The sequence below is a fragment of the Catharus ustulatus genome, chromosome 1, assembly GCF_009819885.2.
Source record: "Catharus ustulatus isolate bCatUst1 chromosome 1, bCatUst1.pri.v2, whole genome shotgun sequence".
Classification (NCBI taxonomy): Eukaryota; Metazoa; Chordata; class Aves; order Passeriformes; family Turdidae; genus Catharus; species Catharus ustulatus.
In genome coordinates, this window is record NC_046221.1 from 113,825,320 (window position 1) to 113,847,767 (window position 22,448).

At 41.1% G+C, this 22,448-nt stretch overlaps 1 protein-coding gene across 6 annotated transcripts in view; it reads right to left on the reverse strand.

Moving 5' to 3' along the window:
- Positions 1-1,457: 1,457 nt before the first annotated feature.
- The window catches only part of KCTD1 (potassium channel tetramerization domain containing 1), a 98,113-nt gene continuing 77,122 nt past the window's right edge, over positions 1,458-22,448 (reverse strand). For all 6 annotated transcript variants that reach the window (XM_033062297.1, XM_033062257.2, XM_033062247.1 and 3 more), the window contains 3 exons: positions 8,174-8,318; positions 5,643-5,948; positions 1,458-2,437 (listed from right to left, as the gene is read on the reverse strand). In XM_033062297.1, the coding sequence (XP_032918188.1) occupies positions 2,279-2,437; positions 5,643-5,948; positions 8,174-8,318 (610 nt within the window). In that variant the 3' untranslated portion in view covers positions 1,458-2,278. The remainder of the gene's footprint in view (positions 2,438-5,642; positions 5,949-8,173; positions 8,319-22,448) is intronic.

The following is a 22,448-nucleotide window of genomic DNA, read 5'->3' on the forward strand; positions in this document are numbered from 1 at the left end:
ACAGATGGGGGCCAACAGGGCAGTTCTGGATATGGGAATACCTTTGGGCTGAACAGAGAGGGTAAACACATCCCCAGGCACACTGTGGAGGCCCCAGAAAGTGCAGCTTCACCCAGATGCACGGGAGGATTTGTACAGCAGTCTCTGAAGAATCACATCACCTTGCACTAGCACCCATGTACTCCCAAACCCATGGGGTCCGGCATCTTTTTGGACATCACAAATTTCATCAATTCCAAGGTTTTGAAGATCTGTTAAAAATATTTATTTCCCTGGGTTTTAGCTTTCCAACTTCTATGCAGACTAACAACCAAATTGTGGGCAGTAAGAGCAAGCATTTGTTTATTTTGTAAGAGGACTTCTTGCTGCTAATTGAAAACAAGCATTTTCAATGAGGCAGCTGTTTCAGTACTGTGAATAGACAGATCAGCATCACATTGAAGATCTAATAACCCACTAATGAGCCTTAATTTTTAGAGCCCCCTCCCTCACCCATTTTCACATTTCAGCAATTCCAAACAGTTGATATGTGCTGCCAGTTATTTAGAGATGTTCTCTGACATCTTTTAATAAAAACCATAAAAAATGTGATTTGTCTTTTTTAGTTATCAGACTACATTAAAAACCTTGTTGCATGTATCTAACAGTTTCTTTTTTTCTTTTCTTAAATAAATAGCAAAGTGTGACCAAAATGACCAGTGGAACACCAGCACCATTGAGTTGATAGAAATTGCCATACTGGGATGAACATAGAGTCATATTCTGTGACAGTGCACAAAAAGAGACTTTGGAGGAAAGGTGGTGCTTCCTGGTGCATCAACCCATGAGCAGTCCATGCAGTGGCATTGGGATGTGGTGCCTCTGCAAAATCCCACAGGCCTGGAGCTGGTGAGGAGACCTCAGGGAGACTCTGCAAGAGAGCAGCTCGTAGGACATCTAATGCAGGACGTGGATTTACTGCCTGCTGCCAGAGGACACAGCCACTGGGTGACACAAGGGCTGGCCATGTCACTCTCTAGGCAGAACAATGGCTTAAAATGAGGGAAATGAGCAACCTGAAAACCAAACAGGCTGACTTACACTCAACAATGCAAGGGCTTGGAGAGCCAAAGCTGCCAACTCCTTAATCAAGAGGGAATGATGCAAGGATTCACTGTCACACTGAAGGTTATAGAATCAGGTGTCATTTTTTGATGGGTTTCCCTGGGCTGAGCTGGTGTTATTTTCATGTCTGACCAACAGCTTCTCTTTCAGCTGGGACAAAGCTTGAAAGGGACAGCACTGAAGGAACAGCAGCCACATGCACCACACCAGAAGATCCCTCAAAAGCCTCTGCTGCCTTTAACTCACTCCATCTTGTGCAGGAAGCACTGCCCACCCACTGCCTTGCCCCTCTACATGCTGGAGTGCAATGCAATCCCACCTCTCTGCTTCTGTTGGCTTAAACCAGACCCTTGTTATTTTAAACAGGAGTTTATTGTATTTAATACATTATAAAATTTGAAAAAATTGTAGGAAAGCAGCAGATTCAAACCAGAGCATCTCTACCAAATATTAATTATTCTGGCCCCCTTTGAAAAACACAAAACAAAACAACAAAAAAACTCATTCAAAAGAAAAGTTAACCTTTCACATCTGTGAGGGCAGACAAAAAGTGTGCGACTTCTGTACAAACTACATTTAAAATTTCAGCTTTCCAATGCAATGGATGGTTGTCTCCTGAACACCTGCCCATCCACCTCTAAAAAAGACAGACATAAATCTCCATATGCAAATAAAGTTGAATCAAGGTGTGTACACATTAAAAAGTGGATGGCTGTTTGGCAATGAAAATGGGTGAAGAGCAGTCTATGAATCCCCCCCTGGCAATGGCTTGTACACCGTTAAGTGGGCCTGGGAATGGCCTAGGACACTTAATGGCCATCACAGCACCAACCTCATCTACCACATTTTGTCATTGCATTTCCTACCCTTTGACATATACATACATATATATATGTACAGACATACATATACATACATATTTTTTATGTGTGTGTGTGTGTGTTTTCTTTTATACCTTGAGGTTATTATTATTATCACTACTATTCCAAGTGTTCCCATATGAATTCAGGTGTGGTCTCTATATTTGATATAAATGTGTCTTTTATTCAATTTTAGTTCCAGGACTTGTTTGGAGTCCAAACTGCACATGAAATGTCCCCCTTTTTTTTTTCTCTTTGTTTTCCTCTTTTTTTTTTTTTTTTTTTTTTTTTTTGCATAAAGAAACATGTCCATTTTAGTCCAGAGGTTCTTGCTTTATTCGAATGACAGAGGGTGCACGAGATGTCCTTCTGAGTTCTCGTCTCAGTACGTATTCACTGAATTGGGAAGAGTCCACCCCACCTCCACATGAGCCAACAATCTCAAACCCTCTTTGCTGTAACCTCTCAAGTACCTGCAAAAAAGAGGAAACAATCACCAATGTATAAGTAAATAAGCAGACTATTTGCTGTCCAATCATAATAGCAGCTGTTTTCAAAAGGATTCATCTAGAGAAAAAAAGAAAAGTGGTTACATAGCTTAATTGTACTGGATTGATTTCTGCTGACTATGGCCACTGAGCAGTGAAAGAGATAAAATGAAGAAAATTTTATTTAGTTTTTAGTACTGCCAACAAATCCAGTCTCCTGGCCACAGAAATATGACTAGAAAAACACACTCTGCTTCACAGAATTTACAACACAAAAGGGCAAATACATGATTGCACAGTAGAAGCTGAGCAAACACCTCAATGAAATGGTGACAGTGTAGATAATATTGTCATAATTTCAGAAAACCTACCATGGTATTTACTAGCGACTTAAAAAACAACTCTTTGTTACTTTTATCATCATCTTCACCTGTTCTGGGCTTCCTTTGCTTCACCTGTGAAGGAGACTTCCTGAGATATACCAGGGTCAGCCTGACAGCCACCAGGGCCAAGGAAGGGGCTGATGCTCCTGGACCCCAGAAGATGTGGGACCCTCTGTTCAGCATGACCAGACCTCACAAGGGTTGTGTTGGAATCAGGTGCCTACCCTGGCTTTCCCAGCTGTTTCACCAGTTGTCAAATTGGCTTGCATAAATTCTGGGACAACACTGGCAAGCAGAATGGCAGAAAGCTGCAAAGGACTAGGGCAGGGGAAGAGGCAAGCTGAGGTTTAAAAATGCTTTAAAGAAGACATACCACGTCTTTACATTAAATGCTTCATGTTGGCAAATGTCTTTCTGAAATACTTGAGCATGGCTAATTGCACAGCAGTCATATCAAAAAGGAAAGGGGTAGGAAAAGAGACTTTGAAACAGTGATCAAAACACATGTGATCTTTATCTTTTAACAATATATGCCAAAATTCCCTGCCCAAACGTTGGTGCAAACCATTGAAAAACGTAACAGGAGAACTTGGGTTCTGAGAAAAAATGTGGTGGAAGTAATTCTGGAAACTTGCTCAGCCCTGGACAATCCATTTGCTCTGTACCTAACTCTTCAGGTCTATTGGTAGTTCTTGTCCTGTCTCCCGTTTTCATTAGTATTGGGAGATGCTTATCCTCCTATTTATCAGTGTGGGATCATTACCTCTCTTGAATCCTATACATATTTTGCCACTTTGACTCAGGTTTTTACATCAGTAAATATGCTTTGTAATTCTTATTTGTGCAACAAAATTGTAAGCATCAGAATAAGTGACAAAGTGCTGAGGGATACAACTGCCTTGATAATTATCATATGGTGCAGCTAAACAGCCATCCTTGAAACGCCTTTTCAGTTGTAATCTGACATCTAAGGCTGTCCTAAATTTGCACTAATCTCTACGACAAAACAATTCTGATGTTTCAGCATGACAGTCAAGCCAGTAAGAGACAACTGTCCAAGCATAACAGCGGTTAGACAGGTCTAGATGGGTCTATCTAGACCCTTGTGTTAAGTGTTAGCACAAGTGCAGTGCCCAGCCAGCCGAGTGTGCCCCAGTGCTCAGCCTGCTTCATCTGGAGAAAAAGAGGCTCAGAAGGGGTGACCTCCTACAACTACCTGAAAGGAGGCTGTAGCCAGGCAGGTGTCAGACTCTTCTACCAGGAAACCAGCAACAGGTCAAGAGGAAAAGGCCTCAAGATGCACCAGGGGACATTCAGGTTGGATTGGACATCACAAAGAATTTCTTTACTATGAGAGTGGTTAAGCATTGGAATGGACTACCCAGGGCAGTGGTGGAGTCAGCATCGCTGGAAATATTCAAGAAATGACTGGATATGGCACTTAGTGCTGTAGTTCAGTTGACATGGTGGTGTTTGATCAAAGGCTGAACTTGTTGATCTTGGAGATCTTTTCCAACCTTAATGACTCTGTGATTCTCTACCTGGACAGTAGGACCTGGCAGATGAAAAGATGCCAAGCTCAGCTTGCAAGCCTGTTCTGTACAAGAATTCACTTGTGAGCCTGCAGCCTTTAGGAGGTGTGTTTAAACCGAACAGCATTGATTGTGCTATTGATGATTCCACATGGAAAGTGCTGGATATGAGGTTGATTACTTTTAACCAACAAAGGATAGAAACATAACATTAACCCTGAAGTTGATTATAATTATTCCAGGAGTTACCTGCATTTGTCTCCCAGTTTTTTCTTATCCGTTTCATAACATCTACTGATTTTAGACATTGCTACATTGCATCATAGAACACTTTGTGTTGAAAGGGACCTTTAAAGATCAGCTTGTTCAACCCCTCCGATGCCTAGAGGAGCTGGAACAGAGGCTACACAGAGTTAAGAGGAATAAAATGGGTATTTATGAGAGGCCTTCAAAGGCCACACCCTGGCAGTACCAGTCATGGTCCCTGCCTGGATGGCTCCAAGATGGAAGCAAAAGAGGGCTTGGTCATGAGATCTCACATCTTTATAGGTTTTAGTCCATTTGCATGCAGGAGTCAACTGTCCAATTAATAGTCTCAAATCGTGAAGTTTCATCCTTCTTGCTTGCTTGCTGGCCCACCCTTCTCTTTTCACGTTGTTTATGCTTAGGGCTTGAAGTTTGAAGAGATTGTCCTTGAGTCCTTAGCTGGAATAGGTTTTTGTCTTCACCACCCAAGTACAAGAAAAGCACACCCAAGCAGAACAGAAAAACTTAAAACTTAAGGCATCTCCTCTGCAATGAGCAGGGACATCTTTAAGTAAATCAGGCTGCTCAGAGCCCTGTCTAACCTGACCCCTGAATATTTCCATGGATGGGACATCCACCACCTCTCTGGGTAACCTGTTCCAGTGTTTCATCACCTTCACTGAAAAATTTCCCTCCTTTTATCTAGCAAAAATCTACTGTGTTTTAGTTTAAATCATTACCCATTGTCCTATCCATTGAAACAGGCGTCTACTATGCTATAAAAATCAGGAAAAAACACTGAAAGGTTTTCCCTATGACCACAGAAAATTCTAACACTACTGTAGCTTGTTTGCAAAGAGATTTAGTGATACATGAATTAAATGGAGAAAGACAACTCAACACACAGAAGTAAATAACTTGCTGAAAGCCTCCAGCTGATTCTGCTCACCAAAACGCTCCAGTGACATGGAACAGGGTCAGCCCTTTCAAAAGGGCTCCCTTCCAAAAAACGCACACGTGGCTTCCTACCTGAACTGAGTTGAGGTGACAGTATCCGTTCAGCGGGAATCGGATGACGTGTGTGGAGTCGTGGTTCCAGCCGGCATTGACAGAATTGCACATCACATCACCGATCTCTGGGAACACCTCCTCTATCAAGGACTTGTCTCCACTCAGCGTAATCCTCTCGCCGAGATCTGGGGCCACTCGCACCACCAGGCACTCGCAAGACTTTGAGAAGCGGCCGCTCTCCCGGTCCTGTTTCCACCGTTCCATCTCTCCCAGCATGGGCTGAAGCTGGAAATACTTTGCTTCTTCATATAACAAGCTGTAGTCCTGAAAGACACGTACATTACTGTGCACAATTAAGAGAGGCATCTAGGTCTGGAATCCTTCAGACAGAGCTCCTAATTACTGTGTAGGAAGGTGTAATAAAGTAAAGTGCGAGCAAAAAATAACCATCAGCCACTTGAAAAACAATGAATATGGCAGCACTTGCAAGAGTAGGGAAAGGCTATGCTTGTTCAACTCCATTCTGCAAAAAAAAAAAAAATCACACTTTTCTCCATATTTCATCCCCACAGTGATGTCATATAATAATGATCTCATTGAACAGATGGAACAGAATTCAATCAGGATTCAGAAAATTCATCACTAGGATCCATTGTGTCTTACAGCAATACTAGCAGGCATTGTAACAGGTAGAAGAATGTAAATGAGGGAGTCTGCAATGGTTTTTAGTGTAAAATGATTCAGATATTTGCATAATGTTTCCACATATTAGTGCATTTTAAAAATTAAGTATTTTTTAATACTTCCCTATTTTGCCACTAGTATTGTTTACTACATCATCTCAAATGTCAGAGCAGAGGGAACGCATTTCTAGGCATAGCCACTGCAGAAGTAATTTAGAACTGATGATGTGGAGTCTGCCTACTGCCATTTTTTAAATTTAAAAAACATTTTTTTAAAAAATCTTGTTTTTCTAGGTGTAAGAGCATAAAACCCTTTGGAAAATATTTTTACAGAGAAAAGAGATACATGAGAATTAGGGAAGAGAGAGAAACAGAATGACAACAAGAGAAGCTTGCTAACAGTCAGTATGGTCCTGAATTTGAACTAGAAACCAAACACTTGATGAGGACACCTAAATCATGGTAAAAATAAAAAATACTGCTTACATTAATTGTGCAACAAAAAAGTAATGTAATCTATGTATTTCTAAGGAAGAAGAAACACTGTTCATTTTAATAGTTTTTTTGTACACCTCAAAGCATAGCTGGGGAGGACACCCCTTTGAACATCACAGTTGGGTGAACTTGCCAGGAGTTACATTTTTAATTTCAGCACAGCTACAGTATATTTATGTGTTTAAAAGGCTCTACATATGTAATTTCTTAATATTCCATGAAAGATGACTTTTACTTTTTCTGTATTTCTGATTACCTGCAGAAGTGCCGAGAGCAGCACAAAGCCATGCTAAGGCTTCAAAAGAAGGAAATGATGCTTATCTGCTAGCTCCAAAATCCCACATTATTCAGGGAGATCTACCCTTGTCACCTATGGGAACAGCAAGGATGTGTCTGCACCAGATGATTCAAAGATTGCTGAAATACAGCTCTTGAACTCAGCCTCACAGCTATTAGTCCCAAACTGCTGAAAAACTGTTGAGCTATGAGGGGAAAAGAACTGCCCAGCAGTGTGAGCTACTCCATCCCTGCCTCATCACCCATCACCTCTCCTGTTCAATGCAGTTGCTGCATTTCCTGCAGTGAACCAGGTGCACTGATGTGTGATCATTAAGTAAGGATAAGGATCTGTTCTACTGAAGACACCACATATACAACCTCATACCTACTAGCAGATACACATCACATAGATGCTAAAGCTCTGCCTCAGTAGGCTTTGTCTGACAGTGAACTACCACTAATTTGATTTGTTACTAAAAAGTTTAAAAACAAACAAACAAAAAAACCCCAGCTCTTTATTAAAGTTTAAATAATAAGCATAGAACTATTAATTCCTGACTTCTCTAAAACTCCAAAATTAAACTTGCAGTATGCATTCAAGAGTCTGAGGGAGAAAAGATTCTATGACTTAATGCCCAAATATTACCATGTGTGCAGTTTATTTTGTCAATATTGTGATTCACACACCATTTTCTGAATTTCAGTGTGGGAGTGGAAACTAGAGCTGCTGCAATCACTGGGGAAGCATAAAAATGGATGAAAGGACAAGTAATCAGCAAAGCCATAAGCAGTCAGTTGCAGATTGTAACATCCCTTCTGTTTCCATGAGTATGATACAACATTTAATTTCCCTAGGTCAAATCTGGCAAGGCTGCTTTATTGCCACCATAGCCAGGAGGGGAAAGTTTAATATTGATGCCATTCTAGGAAAGGAAAACACCACTTTAGCAACCCCATTCTTACTTTTGCCATGTACCACAAATCAAATACCATACCCGGCAAATTCCCCTTCCTATCCAGGGCTCTGTTTCTACTACACACCAGGTACTTGCTTTACCAAGGTACATGCAAAAAAGTCTCTTGAAATCTCACCTTGAAATCATCAGGAATGAGGAGTTTTGATGTCCTTAAGAAATTCAAGATATATCTGAACATCTGCCCATCTCTGTCGATGAAATAATGCTGCTTGAGACTGTCGAGGACAATGGGCTCCGTGCCATCGAAAAGCCGGCCAATTCTAGAGAGGAAACAAGACACAAGGAGCACAGTCAGACCAAGCTCAGCTCAAGAGCTGCTCAAATGGCCCAGTGCTACAAAACCCTGCCATGCAAACTTCACTGAAGCAGCTCTGTGGTTTTGTTTCATTAGAAAAGGGCTGGTTTCAAAGCACTGTTTTGTGGTAAAAAATATATGTAAACCACATATTTTCCAGCATGGCCTCATTACGTTCCAAGCAGCACAGCTGGGGAGGTGGAAGGGAAGAAGCCAAGCCAGCAGCCTCTCCCACCCACCTCACTGCCCCAGTCTGTATCTCATAAGATGACAACCCCTCAATTACTTTGGACACCTCTTTTGATAGCCCCCTTCAGCACAGACCATCCCCTCTAGATGCTCCAATGTCCTGGACTGATTCATTCCAGGGCACTGCGTAGGGAACTTAATTTAGTTTGGAAACTGTACCTGGGGAATAGATTGGTTCTTTGCTTGGTTTTCATTTGTTTTTTAAACCCAGGTCACTTTTTGGATATCATTTACTGCAACCAACACTAGGGCAGGCACAGCTGAGGTGAGGGGCAGCACATTGTGGTAATATAAAGATGGGGGTACAGAGTTGATAACATTGCAATGTGAGGAAATGTAAAAGTTAAGTGCTTGTGGCAGGTGTCAATCAGAACATTGAACTAATACAGAAAAATGTCTCAGCTTTTAGACACCACCCACTGACCACCAGAACCACGCAGCCACCTAGAGAGCCTTCATTTGGCAACAAGTCTTGCAACATCAACCACTGGGTGCACCTACATTTCTGGATGTGGGTCTCCCAAACCAGCTTTAGTTAGAGCAATAAGAAGGGCTGAAAATGCCAAACAAAACCCTCAGAGTAACACCAAATAAATGTTTTGTTCCTGCACTGGTGCATTTGCAAAACACTCCTGAGTCACTGGTAGTTTCCCAATGAAATGAGCAGGAGTGACTGGCAGGTCTGATTCTGTGTGCCTGCTCATATGTCTGTACTGCAATGTGGAAGTACTTTTTGACAACAAATATGGCACACTATTTTTGTTTTGTTTTAAAAGCAGTGAATAAACAATGAACCCCCAGCAGCAGCAATAAAAAAAAGCCACCAAATAGTCAGAGGTGATCAGTCCTCCACGAAGCACCCCAGGCTGAGAGATGCCCCATCCACTGGCCAGCAGAACGGGATGTCCAAGAGGCAAAATAAGCTCCCAAAGAGGGGGAAGCAGTAGGGCTTGCAGCAGGGTCCCAGGGAACTGCAGAGGGGCAAGGCTCCAGGTGACCATGACTGTGTTGCATCAACAGCCAAATACCCTCTCTTTGAAAATGGCACAGGCAACCCAAATTGAGTTTGGAATGATGTCTGTGCCTGGAGCAGATATATATATATATATAAGTTGTGAACAGGATACAAATCTCATCTATAGTTTCTCACCAGCTGGGAGGAGACCAGGAAAGAAATAAAACTCCATTAACCCCAGCTGGCCATTTACAATTCTGTAATAAATGCCTGAATCAATTCAAGTTGCATGAAATCTCTAGCACATAAGGAATTAAATATATTTTGCATCATGAGTGGGTACAGAACACTTTTTTTTCAAAGCCATGCCTTGAACTATTCAAGCTTTCTTCCTCACAGACTTGTTACTGCCTGCCTTGCTGCTCAAAATTTAAGCTGTGACAGCCCATATAACACAGGCTCCTGTTCACTTGGTGTATGAGCCACATTTTATGTCTAATATGGAAGTACTCAGCATTTAGAATTAATTTTCCCTTATACTCAAGCATGTCATCTTCAAATTTATCACGGAATTCACACACAAAACATGTATTTGGCCAAGTCAGTCATTACTGAAATGTATAATTGTAATTGGTTTCTGCAGCATTTTCCTAGTTCTAAATTACTTATATAATTACATATTTTAAACCTCTAGGCTTTTTGTCTCCATTTTATTAATTGTTTAGAGAAGGGCAAGATAGTATCAGAGGATGGAGCCTTCTAACAAAACCATAATGCTGAGGAGAGTGCTCAGCCACTGGGAGTGCTACCTGGGACCTGAACAGCTTTGGGAATGGGCTGGAAGCATTAACAGAAAGTGCTGCCTTAGTGCTCTGCTGCTCTGCAGCAGCAGCAAAATCCCAGGAACTGCCAAGTCCATATTCCCTCCTGACTCCCCTCCCAGAATCCCTCTGCAACACACAACTGCACTTTCACACATTAATATAGCATTGGAAGGGAAGACCCCCCAGCAGAGACTTCTGTAAAGAAAATTAAAACATTTTTCCTTTTCAGATGGAAAAATGTAGATTCCAGCTTCCTTCATATGTCCATCAGGGAAAATCTCAAGACATTATGGGATCCAAATCTGGTGACATAGTCCTGCTCTTAATCTGTATTTGCCACACACATCAGGAGAGGAGACTGGGCTATGCCAGGATCTGGGGAACAACCAGCACCCTCACCTTCCAGCCTCACCAGGAACTCCTGGGTTCCCAGGGGCACAGAGAAAAGCACTCTCTCATGCCTCACTTGTCACCTCCTCTGTACAACACTATTTGATAACCATCCTCCCTGCCACCCATAGCTGTGCTGGCACTCCTGCTTGGTCTCACACTGGGAATATACACGCTTAAGTGGCACCAGTTTGCTGGCACAAGAAAGGTCTTTAATAAGGTAAGTCATTACAATACTTTACTTACAATAAGGTAAGTCATAATTTCACTTCCCAAGAAAACCTGAAAGATGTTTTTCCCCATCTCCTTGACACTGTTGGCCAATGATTGGAAAAGACACCTTTCTTTTTTAAATGAGAAATATGTAACAGCTAAATGGAGTTTTGAGACAGGAAAGCACTTTGAAGGAGGCTTGCAAAATAAGATGATAATTATATGCAGAATTAGCCAAATATCAAGGGTAAAGGATAAGAAACTGCAGTCCATTTACAAGAAAATGTGCTTCTGAAATATTTAATTAAAACTAACAGGCTGGAATTTTCCATATATCAGGAAAATTAATGTCCCATGGGTTGAAAGTGCGACCTCCAATGGGTAATAATTAATGTCTGTGGCTTTAAGTATCATATTCCACTGTCAGAAATCAAATGCTTCAAGGGTTGAAAATATAACCAGTGGAAAACCCTGTTTCCATCAGAGAATTTGGTTTTACTTAAAGGACACAAACTAAGTATAGACAAACCCTTGTTTACTGGGGAAAAAAAAACAACAGGGAATGGAAAGATTATTGTTTTAATTCCATAAAATACTACAGGGATGGATTTTTCTTCCCACAGATCAGCACTCCCCTAACAGCATTTCTATACCAAAAAGCTAGCACAGGAAAATGAAATTGCTTGCAGGATTTCTCAAATTCTTCAGAAAAAAGTCCTGCTTGTCAAGTATAAAAATATATTGTCTGCAGCAAAACTGTATACATAGTGTGTTTACAGCCTCACTCTCTCATTGCATAAATATTTAAATATATTATTACTATTACACACATAAAGAAAAAAGACTTCACTTTAGTATATTCTGCCTCAGCTGGAAATGTGGGAAAGCAACAATAATTAGGAACAAGATGGCTAGTACTAATTAAACAAGTCACCTATTGCAAAACTCTCTTAATGCCAAGAAAAATGACAGTGTCTACAGATTGTTTCAATGGCTTCACTGGACAGAGCTAAAATTCTTCCTTTCTGTAATCAAAAGGATACAGGGAACATGGAAAAGCTGCAAGCCTTGATGCTTGCAAACATGAAATTGATGTAATATTCTGCAAACTAAGGTAGAAATAAACCTTTTTCTTCTCTGAAAAAATACAGGTCTCTTATAATTGGATATATTCAGTATATAATTTCTCATATTAATGTTTTTATCAGAGGACACTACAAACTCCAAACTAACTGAAAATCTTTTGCAACAAACTACTTTCAACAGTTCTGAGCTGTCAGAGTTCCCTGCTCCCCATGTCTTTCACAGAAGAACAAAAAGGGAGGAAAACTTTTCTTAACCCATCAGAGGGGGCTGTGCAGCAGGAGAAGCATCAGTGATGCCCTGGAACCTGCAATCCCACACTAATGGCAAGATTTCTGCCTAGATTACACTAGGGCAGACATTCAGCAGCTAGCAAAGAGCAAAATACTCAAGAAAACACATCTCTCTCCCTCCAATAATGAATCACATCACAAAGTAAATGGATTTTATTTCAAATCTTACTCATCTGGTTGGAGCCACTGCAGCGAAGTGATCAGGAGTTTGGTCCTTAAAAGTTAAGTGCAAGTTTTATTATCACATCATTATATTTATGTGGCTAATGGGAATGCTTATTTAACACTCTGGAGTGTGTGGAGAGTGAGCTGGAACAAGCTTTTACTTTTTTCCTCTGCAACTTTTTAGTCTGAGCTGTCCTTATTAATTTCTTTTCATTTTCTTTTACTGAGTGCTCAAAGGCAATTTGCATAAGAGTCCATTATAAATTAGATCTGTTTAATGGTATGCTCATCTCATGGCTATTTAATTTTACTTCCTCGTATGTCTAAATTATATAATTTTGCACTGTCCCCTAGCAGCTAGTGCAGTTGAAGAGGCGTCCATGCCAGTGAGAAATGTTATCCTACCCAACTGGAGAATGATGAGGTTTCTATTCTTTCTTTTCAGAGAGCCACTTTGACAGTATCAACCTGCTTTTCTTTTTTGAATAACTCACATAATTTGGATCTATAGAGACTGAATACATAGCAACCTTCATAACTCTGCATAACAAAAGTTGGCTCATAAACATAACAGAATACATTTGCAATTTTCAGGAACATATATTATGAAAACCACATTTTAACCAAATACCCTGTTGTAATCTCTTGCTCTCAGTGCTATTATAATTTGTTCTTATCTTTTTCTTCTTACATTTAATTTAAGGTTTCATGTCCATGAGTCTCAGGAATTCCTTGGCACATACAGTTCCTACATTATGAGAAGATGCATGAATACAAATAATTATAAAGCAAAAGTAACAGGGGAAACATGTTTTAAAAACTGAAAGCTCATTAAACCTTTTATAGAAAAAGTATTTATATAGGAGCCAAAATGGCAGAGAAGAAGAATGTACAGGAAGAGGCATAAAAACACCAGGTCTTACGAGATTTAAAAAAAAAAAAGTTACATGGCATTTTAAAGAACAGATAAATGCCAAAGACTGAGTAAAAGGATGTCAAACCTTTGTGGAAATATTTGCTGAAGATTAAGGAACTGAATCATTTACATGGAGAAGATTTCAAACATCTTAAGATTGTTATTTCAGCATGACAATAAAATAAAAGGTAGGGGAAAGCTCAGAGGGCTCATCAAGCATTTAGAAGGAAGTGAGATAGACAAAAAGTGGTGAATAATCTTAAAGACAGAGTAAAGCATGTGAGGAACAGGTGGGAAGGATCTGAAATGATGAGTGACATGGTATCATCAGGGAACGCACCAGAGACAAAAACAAAACCCTAAGAAAAAAGAGAGAAACATGGGATTTGCTCCAACCTGCCTGATCAGAGGCAGCATCAGGAGCAGGGATGAAAGAAAATCAGACATATTACAAAATGAACTAATAGTCATTGGAGCTGATCCAGATGGACAAACTGACACATTAACATTAACTGGAAAAGTATAAATTGCTCAACATGGTGCAGTCATGTTGCAGGAATGCCACTGACACGAGAGCAAACTACGTCTTTCTACGGCACAGATGAGCATGGAGAACGAGACGTATGCCAATAACAGCGGAACAAACGTGGATACACGGGTCACAGGGAACACAGGGGCGAATTAAAAAATGGATGGCCAAGGTTCCACAAGTCAGTAGAAACACCCTAACTTGTGCTTGCCCAAAGAGGAAGTTTTTCAAAATAAAATAAAACCTGTATTTCCCCTGCTAAAGAAGTGACCTAGCTACTTAGGAGTTTCACACCAGAACTAATGACTACACCATGAGATAGAGCTAACACAGCAACTCCCTGGGTGTACAGAACACACTCACTGACAGTCAGTCACCCTGGTGGGTGCAGGGTGCCCAAATGTTCAACAGAAGCCAGTCCAAACATGTAGTCTCTGCCACAGCCTTCTCTCGGGATGTTCAAACCCTCATTCCCAAACTCAGGACCATCATCTACCCAGACACAACTGGCCCTTGTAGAAATGCTGACATTTTAGAATAGAAAGGAATAAATAGTTGGGATGGGATGTTGAGAGCTGTTGACTCATGACCAGAGAACAGTTTATGCAGGTAGATGGAAACCATCTCCCACATTTCAAGATGGCAACAAGGGTGAGGCCAGCACAACACTACCCCAGACCGTGGATGGGCCAGGGAGTTTCTGTTTACCATACTCCTTCTCTGTCTGCTTTGGTGTACCAGGGAGATGCAGACTGATAGGAGGAGCAGGGCTGAAACCCTAATCTGTATTTTTTCACAGAAGGCTGGGCAGGTAAATGTTTTTAAAGCAATTTCAATACCATGTCAGCCAAATCTCCTGAATCTTCAGGCTGCATTACAGTCTTCAGATGTGGCTGAGAGGGGTCTATCCTCTGCTCACCAGCTGTTCTCCCACCCCAAACCAGGATCTTTACCCCACAAACCCCACCACTTTTCAGAAAGTGTGGTTCCTCCATCTGACAGACACTGAAGTCCTGACACTTCCCAAGACATGTATGGGCCATTCATTTAAGAGCTGGACTCGATGATCCTTGCAGATCCCTTCCAACTCAGAATATTCTGTGACTAAATACATCCTTGATCCTCACAGCTTTGCTTGTCTTCAGATACCAAAGGTGCCTTCAAGCCCTTTTGCTACCATACCATAGTCTCTGGGACTTTGAGACACCTCTGGGACCAGCCAGCACCCTGAGTGACCCACCTGCCAAATCATGGAGACTTAGGGCAGGGCAGGAGGCTGCAGACGCTGCCATCACCCCTCTCATCACAGGGGGCAATTCGCTCAAGGTATTTGTGAGGACATCAGGCAAGAAGGAACTGTACACATGGCACTCCCACATGTCCATAGCTACAGTTTGACCACCAGGATTTCAGTCTTTTAAAATGGCATCTCTGCACTTTCTTTTCAGGCTTGTGCACGCACTGGATACACTGAAGAACAGTCTAAAGCCTTTAAGCCCCACATCTCCTACAGTGTTTGGTATCTTGCAAATAAGTCCTTAAAAACTTTCTAGTTTTCCAGAGCATATCAAAACCACTTTTCCTAAAATCATTTAAACCAATGAAATGTTAAATCAATTATTCATGCAAATACTTTTGCCATCTCTGTTTTTTGTAACCAAGTTTTCTTGGCAATGATAACATTTCACAGAAAAATTAACAAATACTCTCTTTGCTTGCCAAGATGATTTTACTAAGCTTGAATCCGATTTCATTGAGGTATGTTATTTGTTTTATCTTGAGGGAAGCTGCCTATTAAGTTAGTAGCAACCGTGTCCTTTTGCTTGTGATATGGTTATTACTGAGCTATCAGGAGTACCTTTAAGTTATTAGGGTGCAATGGCAAATTAAGTACTTTGCGTCATAATTAGCTAATAACTTTTGAATTATATTTTAATCATGTTTAAGATGGTCAGGTTGGCTGTGAGTACAGATAATGGAGGATAGGAGAACAGGAGTGTTTATCATTCAATACCAAAAGCCAGAAAGTAGGTAAACCGGTGGATGCACAACATCCCAAAGGAATATATAATCCATATATTCACAACACTGAACTCCTTCACAGGCAGCAATGTAAAAAAGTGAAACTTGTGTCTTAGGATCACATTTAAGTAAAAAGCAAAAATATACCCATTTCAACTCAGCCTATTTTGAGCTTGTCAGCTTTGTTTTTTTTTTTTTAATAAAAAGATTGTTAACAATATTAATCTTCAAATCCCTGTTGATAAACCTGCTCATGCAGATCCCACAAAGACAGGACACCGTTAAAGCAGCTTGGAAAAAACTACCAGAGCTATTTCCCTTTCAAAACTCATGATGTTCAAGAAAAACCAAACAACCAACAAAAAAAACTTCTCAGAACAGGGGAAATCCTTTGATATATTCCTTTATACATCATGTTTGCCCCTCAGCTTTCATGAATTTCATTCAAACCACCATTAGCTCTCAGTATTTCCTCCATATCCTCGAGAAGACTCGGCATCAAAATTCCACATACGAATCACCGGAAATCAGGAAACACTCTTGAAATTCTCCATGAAAATTCTGCCTTAGAAAAGTAGCAGCAATACAAGTTCTACATCCAAAACAAATAGATCCCACTACAGCACGTACATGCCTTGTGTGCTCTAAGGTGTTGCTAATTCTGCCCCTTTCCAGGATGTTACTTTGAGAACCTGGCATCCCACTTCACATGCTTGGGATTGCTTTCTCTATAAATGACAACATGGCAATGAAACCATAATAAATTAAGCTTTCCAAGATCTTCACAACTTTGACTACTCAGCCAGAAATCACATCTACGTTGTTTTGTTAACTGCTGCCTTCTCTAAAGAAAGGACAACACGTTTCCATAGACAGGACAAGAACACACTTGCCTTTCCCTTTGCAAGAGTTGCACAAGTTCCTCTTGCATTGCAGCCCATAAAGACAGGAGACAGCACAATTAACCTCTGTGTGCTCTGTGGAGGATTCTACAGGAACTGCTTCCTGAGAGAAAGAGGCCACTACTGCATTAAAGCCTAAGTAAAAGCTTCCTATTAATGAATAAAATGGAATGAATAAAAATTAATAAAATTCAGAGAGACAAAGGCTTCTAAAACTTTTAGACGTTAACTATGTCTGTGCCTGTGTCCCCAGAAAACACCACCCTCCAGAGCCCAGAATGAAGTATTCCCAAACATCCTTGCTCTTCTGCTTTCAAGAAGTACCCATGAAAGTCACATACAGAGGACAACAACTTGCTGCTGTTAGCTCGTGCAGCAGAAGTCTGTAAAACACATTACCAGGTCTCAACCTAGCTGCTGAACTTGGGCTTGGACTGTCAGACAACAAATTTGCCAGGGAAGGTAGAAAAGATGTTCAGTCTGCTTTTTAAAACCCCTACACAAATAGATAAAGGAGAAAAACATACCCATTCAAAGAACGCTGTTAAGGCAGTCAAAACAAGCTTCACAAGTTAAGATACGTCAGATATTAGAGACGCTCCTGCAAGTCACGTTTGCAAACCTTGCTCTGTGTGAAAGATTTTAGACTATGCCTTTAACCATCCACTCTTTTCTCACAGTACCCTGAACTTGGCATCTAAGCCAGGAATATGCCAGGTTTGTACAGTACAGACCCCTGCTTAATCCGCTGGAGCTCTAGTGGATGAGGAAGGGACTGCATGAAGGGAAGAGGGGAAGGTAGATGGGGGCTGACCCTGAAAAATGAACTCTGTCCAAGAGTGTGACAGATTTCCCCTGAGATGCTACCACTAAGCATATATCACTTAATTTTTTCAACTCCTTTGAGTGAAGCAAGAAGGTATCAGACTAAGGAATGTTGTAAAGAAAACATTCAAGAATGACTCTTCAGAACAGGACTCAAATAATAAGCAGAAAATACAGCCCAAGGGACACATGCTGAACTGAGGAGGAACAGGAGATGCTGATGACATGTTTAGTAAATAAGCAACACATCTCTCTGCACTGAGGCAGGCAAATGTACTGGAGATGGAATTATTACACATATACTATGAAAACCACAAAGGTCACCCTGACTGCCCAAATAAATGTTCTTTTCCTATAAAGCTTACTTTAACTGCAATGAGAGAAGCTGCAAGGCCAGCTACTCAACAGCACATTTATTATACTTCAAATATTAGTGTTCTCCCTTATTTACTTAGCCCACCTGCTCAGAGATTCCTCTATCTAGACTGAAAGCAGTACTTTCAGACTAACACCCTGGATTACAAATTCTTCTAGAAGGGCAATGCATATAGTCTAAAAGCATACACAACAGAGGTAAGGAAAAGATGGTTGTTATAAGCACAGAATTTAGTATGAGAAACACAGGACTGTACACTGCTCTATTTTTGATTAACTCACATACAGTACAATTACATTGCTGTGATTCCTAGTGTGGACACACATAAGTGTCTACACAGGGAAACGTGTTTATACCTGCATAACTCATTCCCATACATTTACATGTTTAATCGCTTCCATGCTAGAGGTTGAAATTATTTATGCACTTCAGTAACTAGAAAAATCACACCATTAACCAAATCAGTTCATACAAAACCTGTGTGCTAATCAGTTAAGAGGACAGGAAAGTCCACCTAAAACATCTTAGACAGTGGCTCTGAGCAATAAATAATGATTATTGCACAGGTTAGAAATGCCAAAGCCACACCTGAACATTTTGCTGGTGGTGGGGTGATAAAAAAACACACAGATAACATTATTTCCATTGACAAACTTTACATATACAAAACAGCGGCTTTATTGTTTATTAAATTAGATGCTGCCATGGTGTAATCATCCCTGCAGCCATACCAAACCCAACAGCAGGTCAGATGCAATCCTGTGGAGGAGGTAGAGAGAGAAGGAAAAGAACTGAGACACAGCACAGAAGCAATACAGCCCCATAAACTAGTGATGCAAGGAATAATTAATCCATGAATGTGAAAACAGATGCCATAACTGTAGAAAGCAAAATCTGCAAAAATACCACATGACAAAAGTAAATGTTACAACATGGTTCCTTTAATAAACAACATCCAGGATGTGATTCATCTGTCTGTTGCCACTTGAGATACTCTAGGGCATCCCAAAGTGCTGGGTGATGGCACAGGGACACTACTGCAGGCTTGTGCCCTGCTGGAGCAGCCACAGAGTCTGAGCAGGAACAGTGCACAGGCATTAACTTCCCATGTCAAGGTGAGTGTATCCCACTCACAAAAATGACCAGAAACTAACTGTACCAAATTAATATATTAAACAAAATATAACGTTCTTCCTAGACACTCACTTCAATTTTTAAAAAGTCAGGCTCTATTAGATAAAAAATTACAAATTCATATGATATTAAATTCAGAGCAAAAGTTCATGGTGCTCCTAAATTTTACAGGAATTAGTAACATTTTTAATTTAAGAGCTCTTTTACCTAGCAGCTCAGGTCACTCTCACACAGAGGAGCTGACTGGTCCTAGCTTCTTCCTGAGCCACAGCTTCACTACAGGAAATACAGAAGAGTCGCATTACAAAGTCATATTACACTGCAAAGTGTGTTAGGAGCCCTTCATCCTAAATGCAGTCAGCCTCAAGTATTTTAGCAGGGTGTTGAAGGGAGCTGGCTCCAGAATGAAGCTACAGCCCATGGACAGACAGACTCCCATGGATCCACACGGGGCTGGATCTCATTCCACGCACACCCTGTGCACCACTGCAGCAGGAATTGTGCACCCCAAAGATTGCGACAGCTCTGTCACGTAGCAACTAATAAATGCTGAAAGCAGGCAGACAGGTGGGAAATGATCTGTCAAGAAACACTCAAACAAGCATAACTCCATCAGTCTGGAGGATTTACAACAGTGAGGATATATGTTTTACATCCACTGGGATCTTCCTGGTGGAAACCAGCACAACCCAACAGTGAGAATGTTCCTGGGGTGGTTCCAGGCTGCTAATAAACAAGAAGATGCCTACTAAGTTGAGCACTGCTTTTAAACTGGTAGAAATATGCTGCTTGTGTTTGTAGGTTTTCATTATTTCATTCACTTAACTGTGAAGCTTTTCTCTAAAAAGAGCAAAATATAACTATACTTGGAACAATAGAATGGGAAAAAACCCACCATTTCCTAAAGGTCTCTCCATACTGCATCTGCGCTTTCCCCCAGATTCTGATAAAACCACACAACCCTCATATCAATAAATTAAGTTGCAGCTTGCACTAAAACTGAAAAAAAAAAAATCTGATCAAGAACCAACAGAGGTATGTAAGCCAAAAGACTAGGATTCCCTTAACAAGAAGAAGATAAAAAAGCTAAGAATAAGAATTTACTGAGAAAAATATTGAAATTCAAACCTACAGATTTTTAGAACCATGCAAGTCTGGTACAGGCATTTTTGAGGACAGAAAACTGTTTCAAAAAGTTCTCCTCTCTGTTGAAAATAAAACACATTACAACCACCTTGCATTATTCCCTCCACTTGTGTACTTAGTTAATGCCAATGCTTTTTGCTCTATATGTGAATGTAATAAAATTTTAATTTAGCAGAAATCCAGGTGTCTTGGTAGATTTCTGATTTTTTTCTTTCTTCCATCACCCCAAGGCATAGATATAAATTGTTTTCTGCTATCTTTACAGGAGATCTACAGAACCACGTTATCGAAAGGTGCAGAAGACTGAAAATAGTTTAGGGTAATCAAGACCTGAACTCTTTCATCAAAGCTCCATCTCTCCAGAAGCCACTGGTGTTGCAACAAACAGTTTGGGGCTATAGTTTGATTTTGATTATTTTCCATTACCTTCCTACAAACCTCCTCTTTTCATAGCAGGCAGAAGCCAATTAGTACCATGAAAGGAAGAAGTCTGGAGAAAGATAACGTGTTAAAACGACCAACTTCAACTAGGAAGTCAGACCACCAAATTATACATTGCTCACCACCCCATGCACAAGTGTCTGTGTTCATTTGTTTTAACCTCACAGTCCTGTGATGGAAATGATGGTGCAGTTCTTGGCCCCTCACTTTTGCACAGCTTTTCTTCTCTCAGTGTATACCACAAGGTGACTACCCACAAAAAACGACAGGAGGTGAAATGGACCTGGGCTGCCCAGCTGTCTGCTGCTGAGCGCCATGATGGGTTTTAACAGGAGGGAGAAGGCACCTGAGGTCAGGCTGGGCTCTGTTATGTCACCACTGATACTGCAGCAGTGCAGTCCACAAGAGCAGCAAGACCACAGGTCTCGCTTGCAGCTGCCCCTCAGACCAGATGCCTTCCCCAAGCCCTACTCAGCTCAGCAGCTGTGCCCACCCCATCCCTGAATCCTGCAGCCCACCCAGAGCTCCAGCCACAGTGGGAGCAGGCACATCATCCATCCTCGCTGCCTCCAATTGCCACCAACCACTATCTACGTGCTTTGATGTCAGAAGATCTCTGGCAGGGATCTGCCCCAGAGATTTACACTGCAGGAAAGAACCAGTCTGCCATATTCACACTGGGAACACAGAGGCAGCAACAGCTTTGCAGGGGTCCTTGTGAAGTGTTTACTAAGAACTGAGCCTCACAACTAATGACTAAAGGAAGGGATATTTCTCCACAGTGCTTTAAGGGTTGGTTGCTCTTCAAGGAAAATCCTCTGCTGAACAAATACTGAGGGGCACAGAAACAGCCAGCCTGAGCCTGGACAGTAACCCAGGCTACTTTGCAGGATTGAAGTCAGACAAAGCATGTTTGCTCCTCAGAGCCTGTGAACACAGGCAAAATTCCACATCTAATTTTGGGATCACTGGCTTATTATTTATTATAAATAGACACTCAGATGAGACAAAAAAGGAGCTTCACCTCAACTCTGAAGCAGGGATAGCTGACAGGAACACATTCTTGCTGGCTGAAGCATGTGGAGTCACTTTTGAGCAGGGGCATCAGCTCCCTCCACACTACCTGCCCTACCATTGCCAGTATTTTGTTACTACAGCAGAATAATATTGGGACAGCAGTGAGTGAAATAAACTCTTTGTTATGATGAATGTGCATTTAGTCAGCAATGTGCTACAACAAACATGACCTTTATCAGGACTAGATTTCACTGACTACTTTTTTTGGGACCTCACCCCATTTATTTTGTTCTGTCTACAGCCTCTGCAATTTCTGGTTGATAAAGCTTTCATCACCTTTTCCAGTGGAAACACATTGCAAAGAAACATATTCTGGCATGCAAGGTCAAGGGACAGAGCCCTTTCTGTGGTCTTTCACAGCACCAGAAAAAGCTCTTGGAGGAAATTCTCCCAGAAGAGCTGCAGATGAGCTGTCCCAATGTGAAACAGCCTGGCACAGCCCCACAGAGTTTCTGCAGGCTCAGGTTCAGGTTTGCAGAAGAACATGACTCATTTTTCTTCTCTGAACTGCACTGCCAGCTGTATGTTTTTTACACGGTACCAAACCTGTTATAT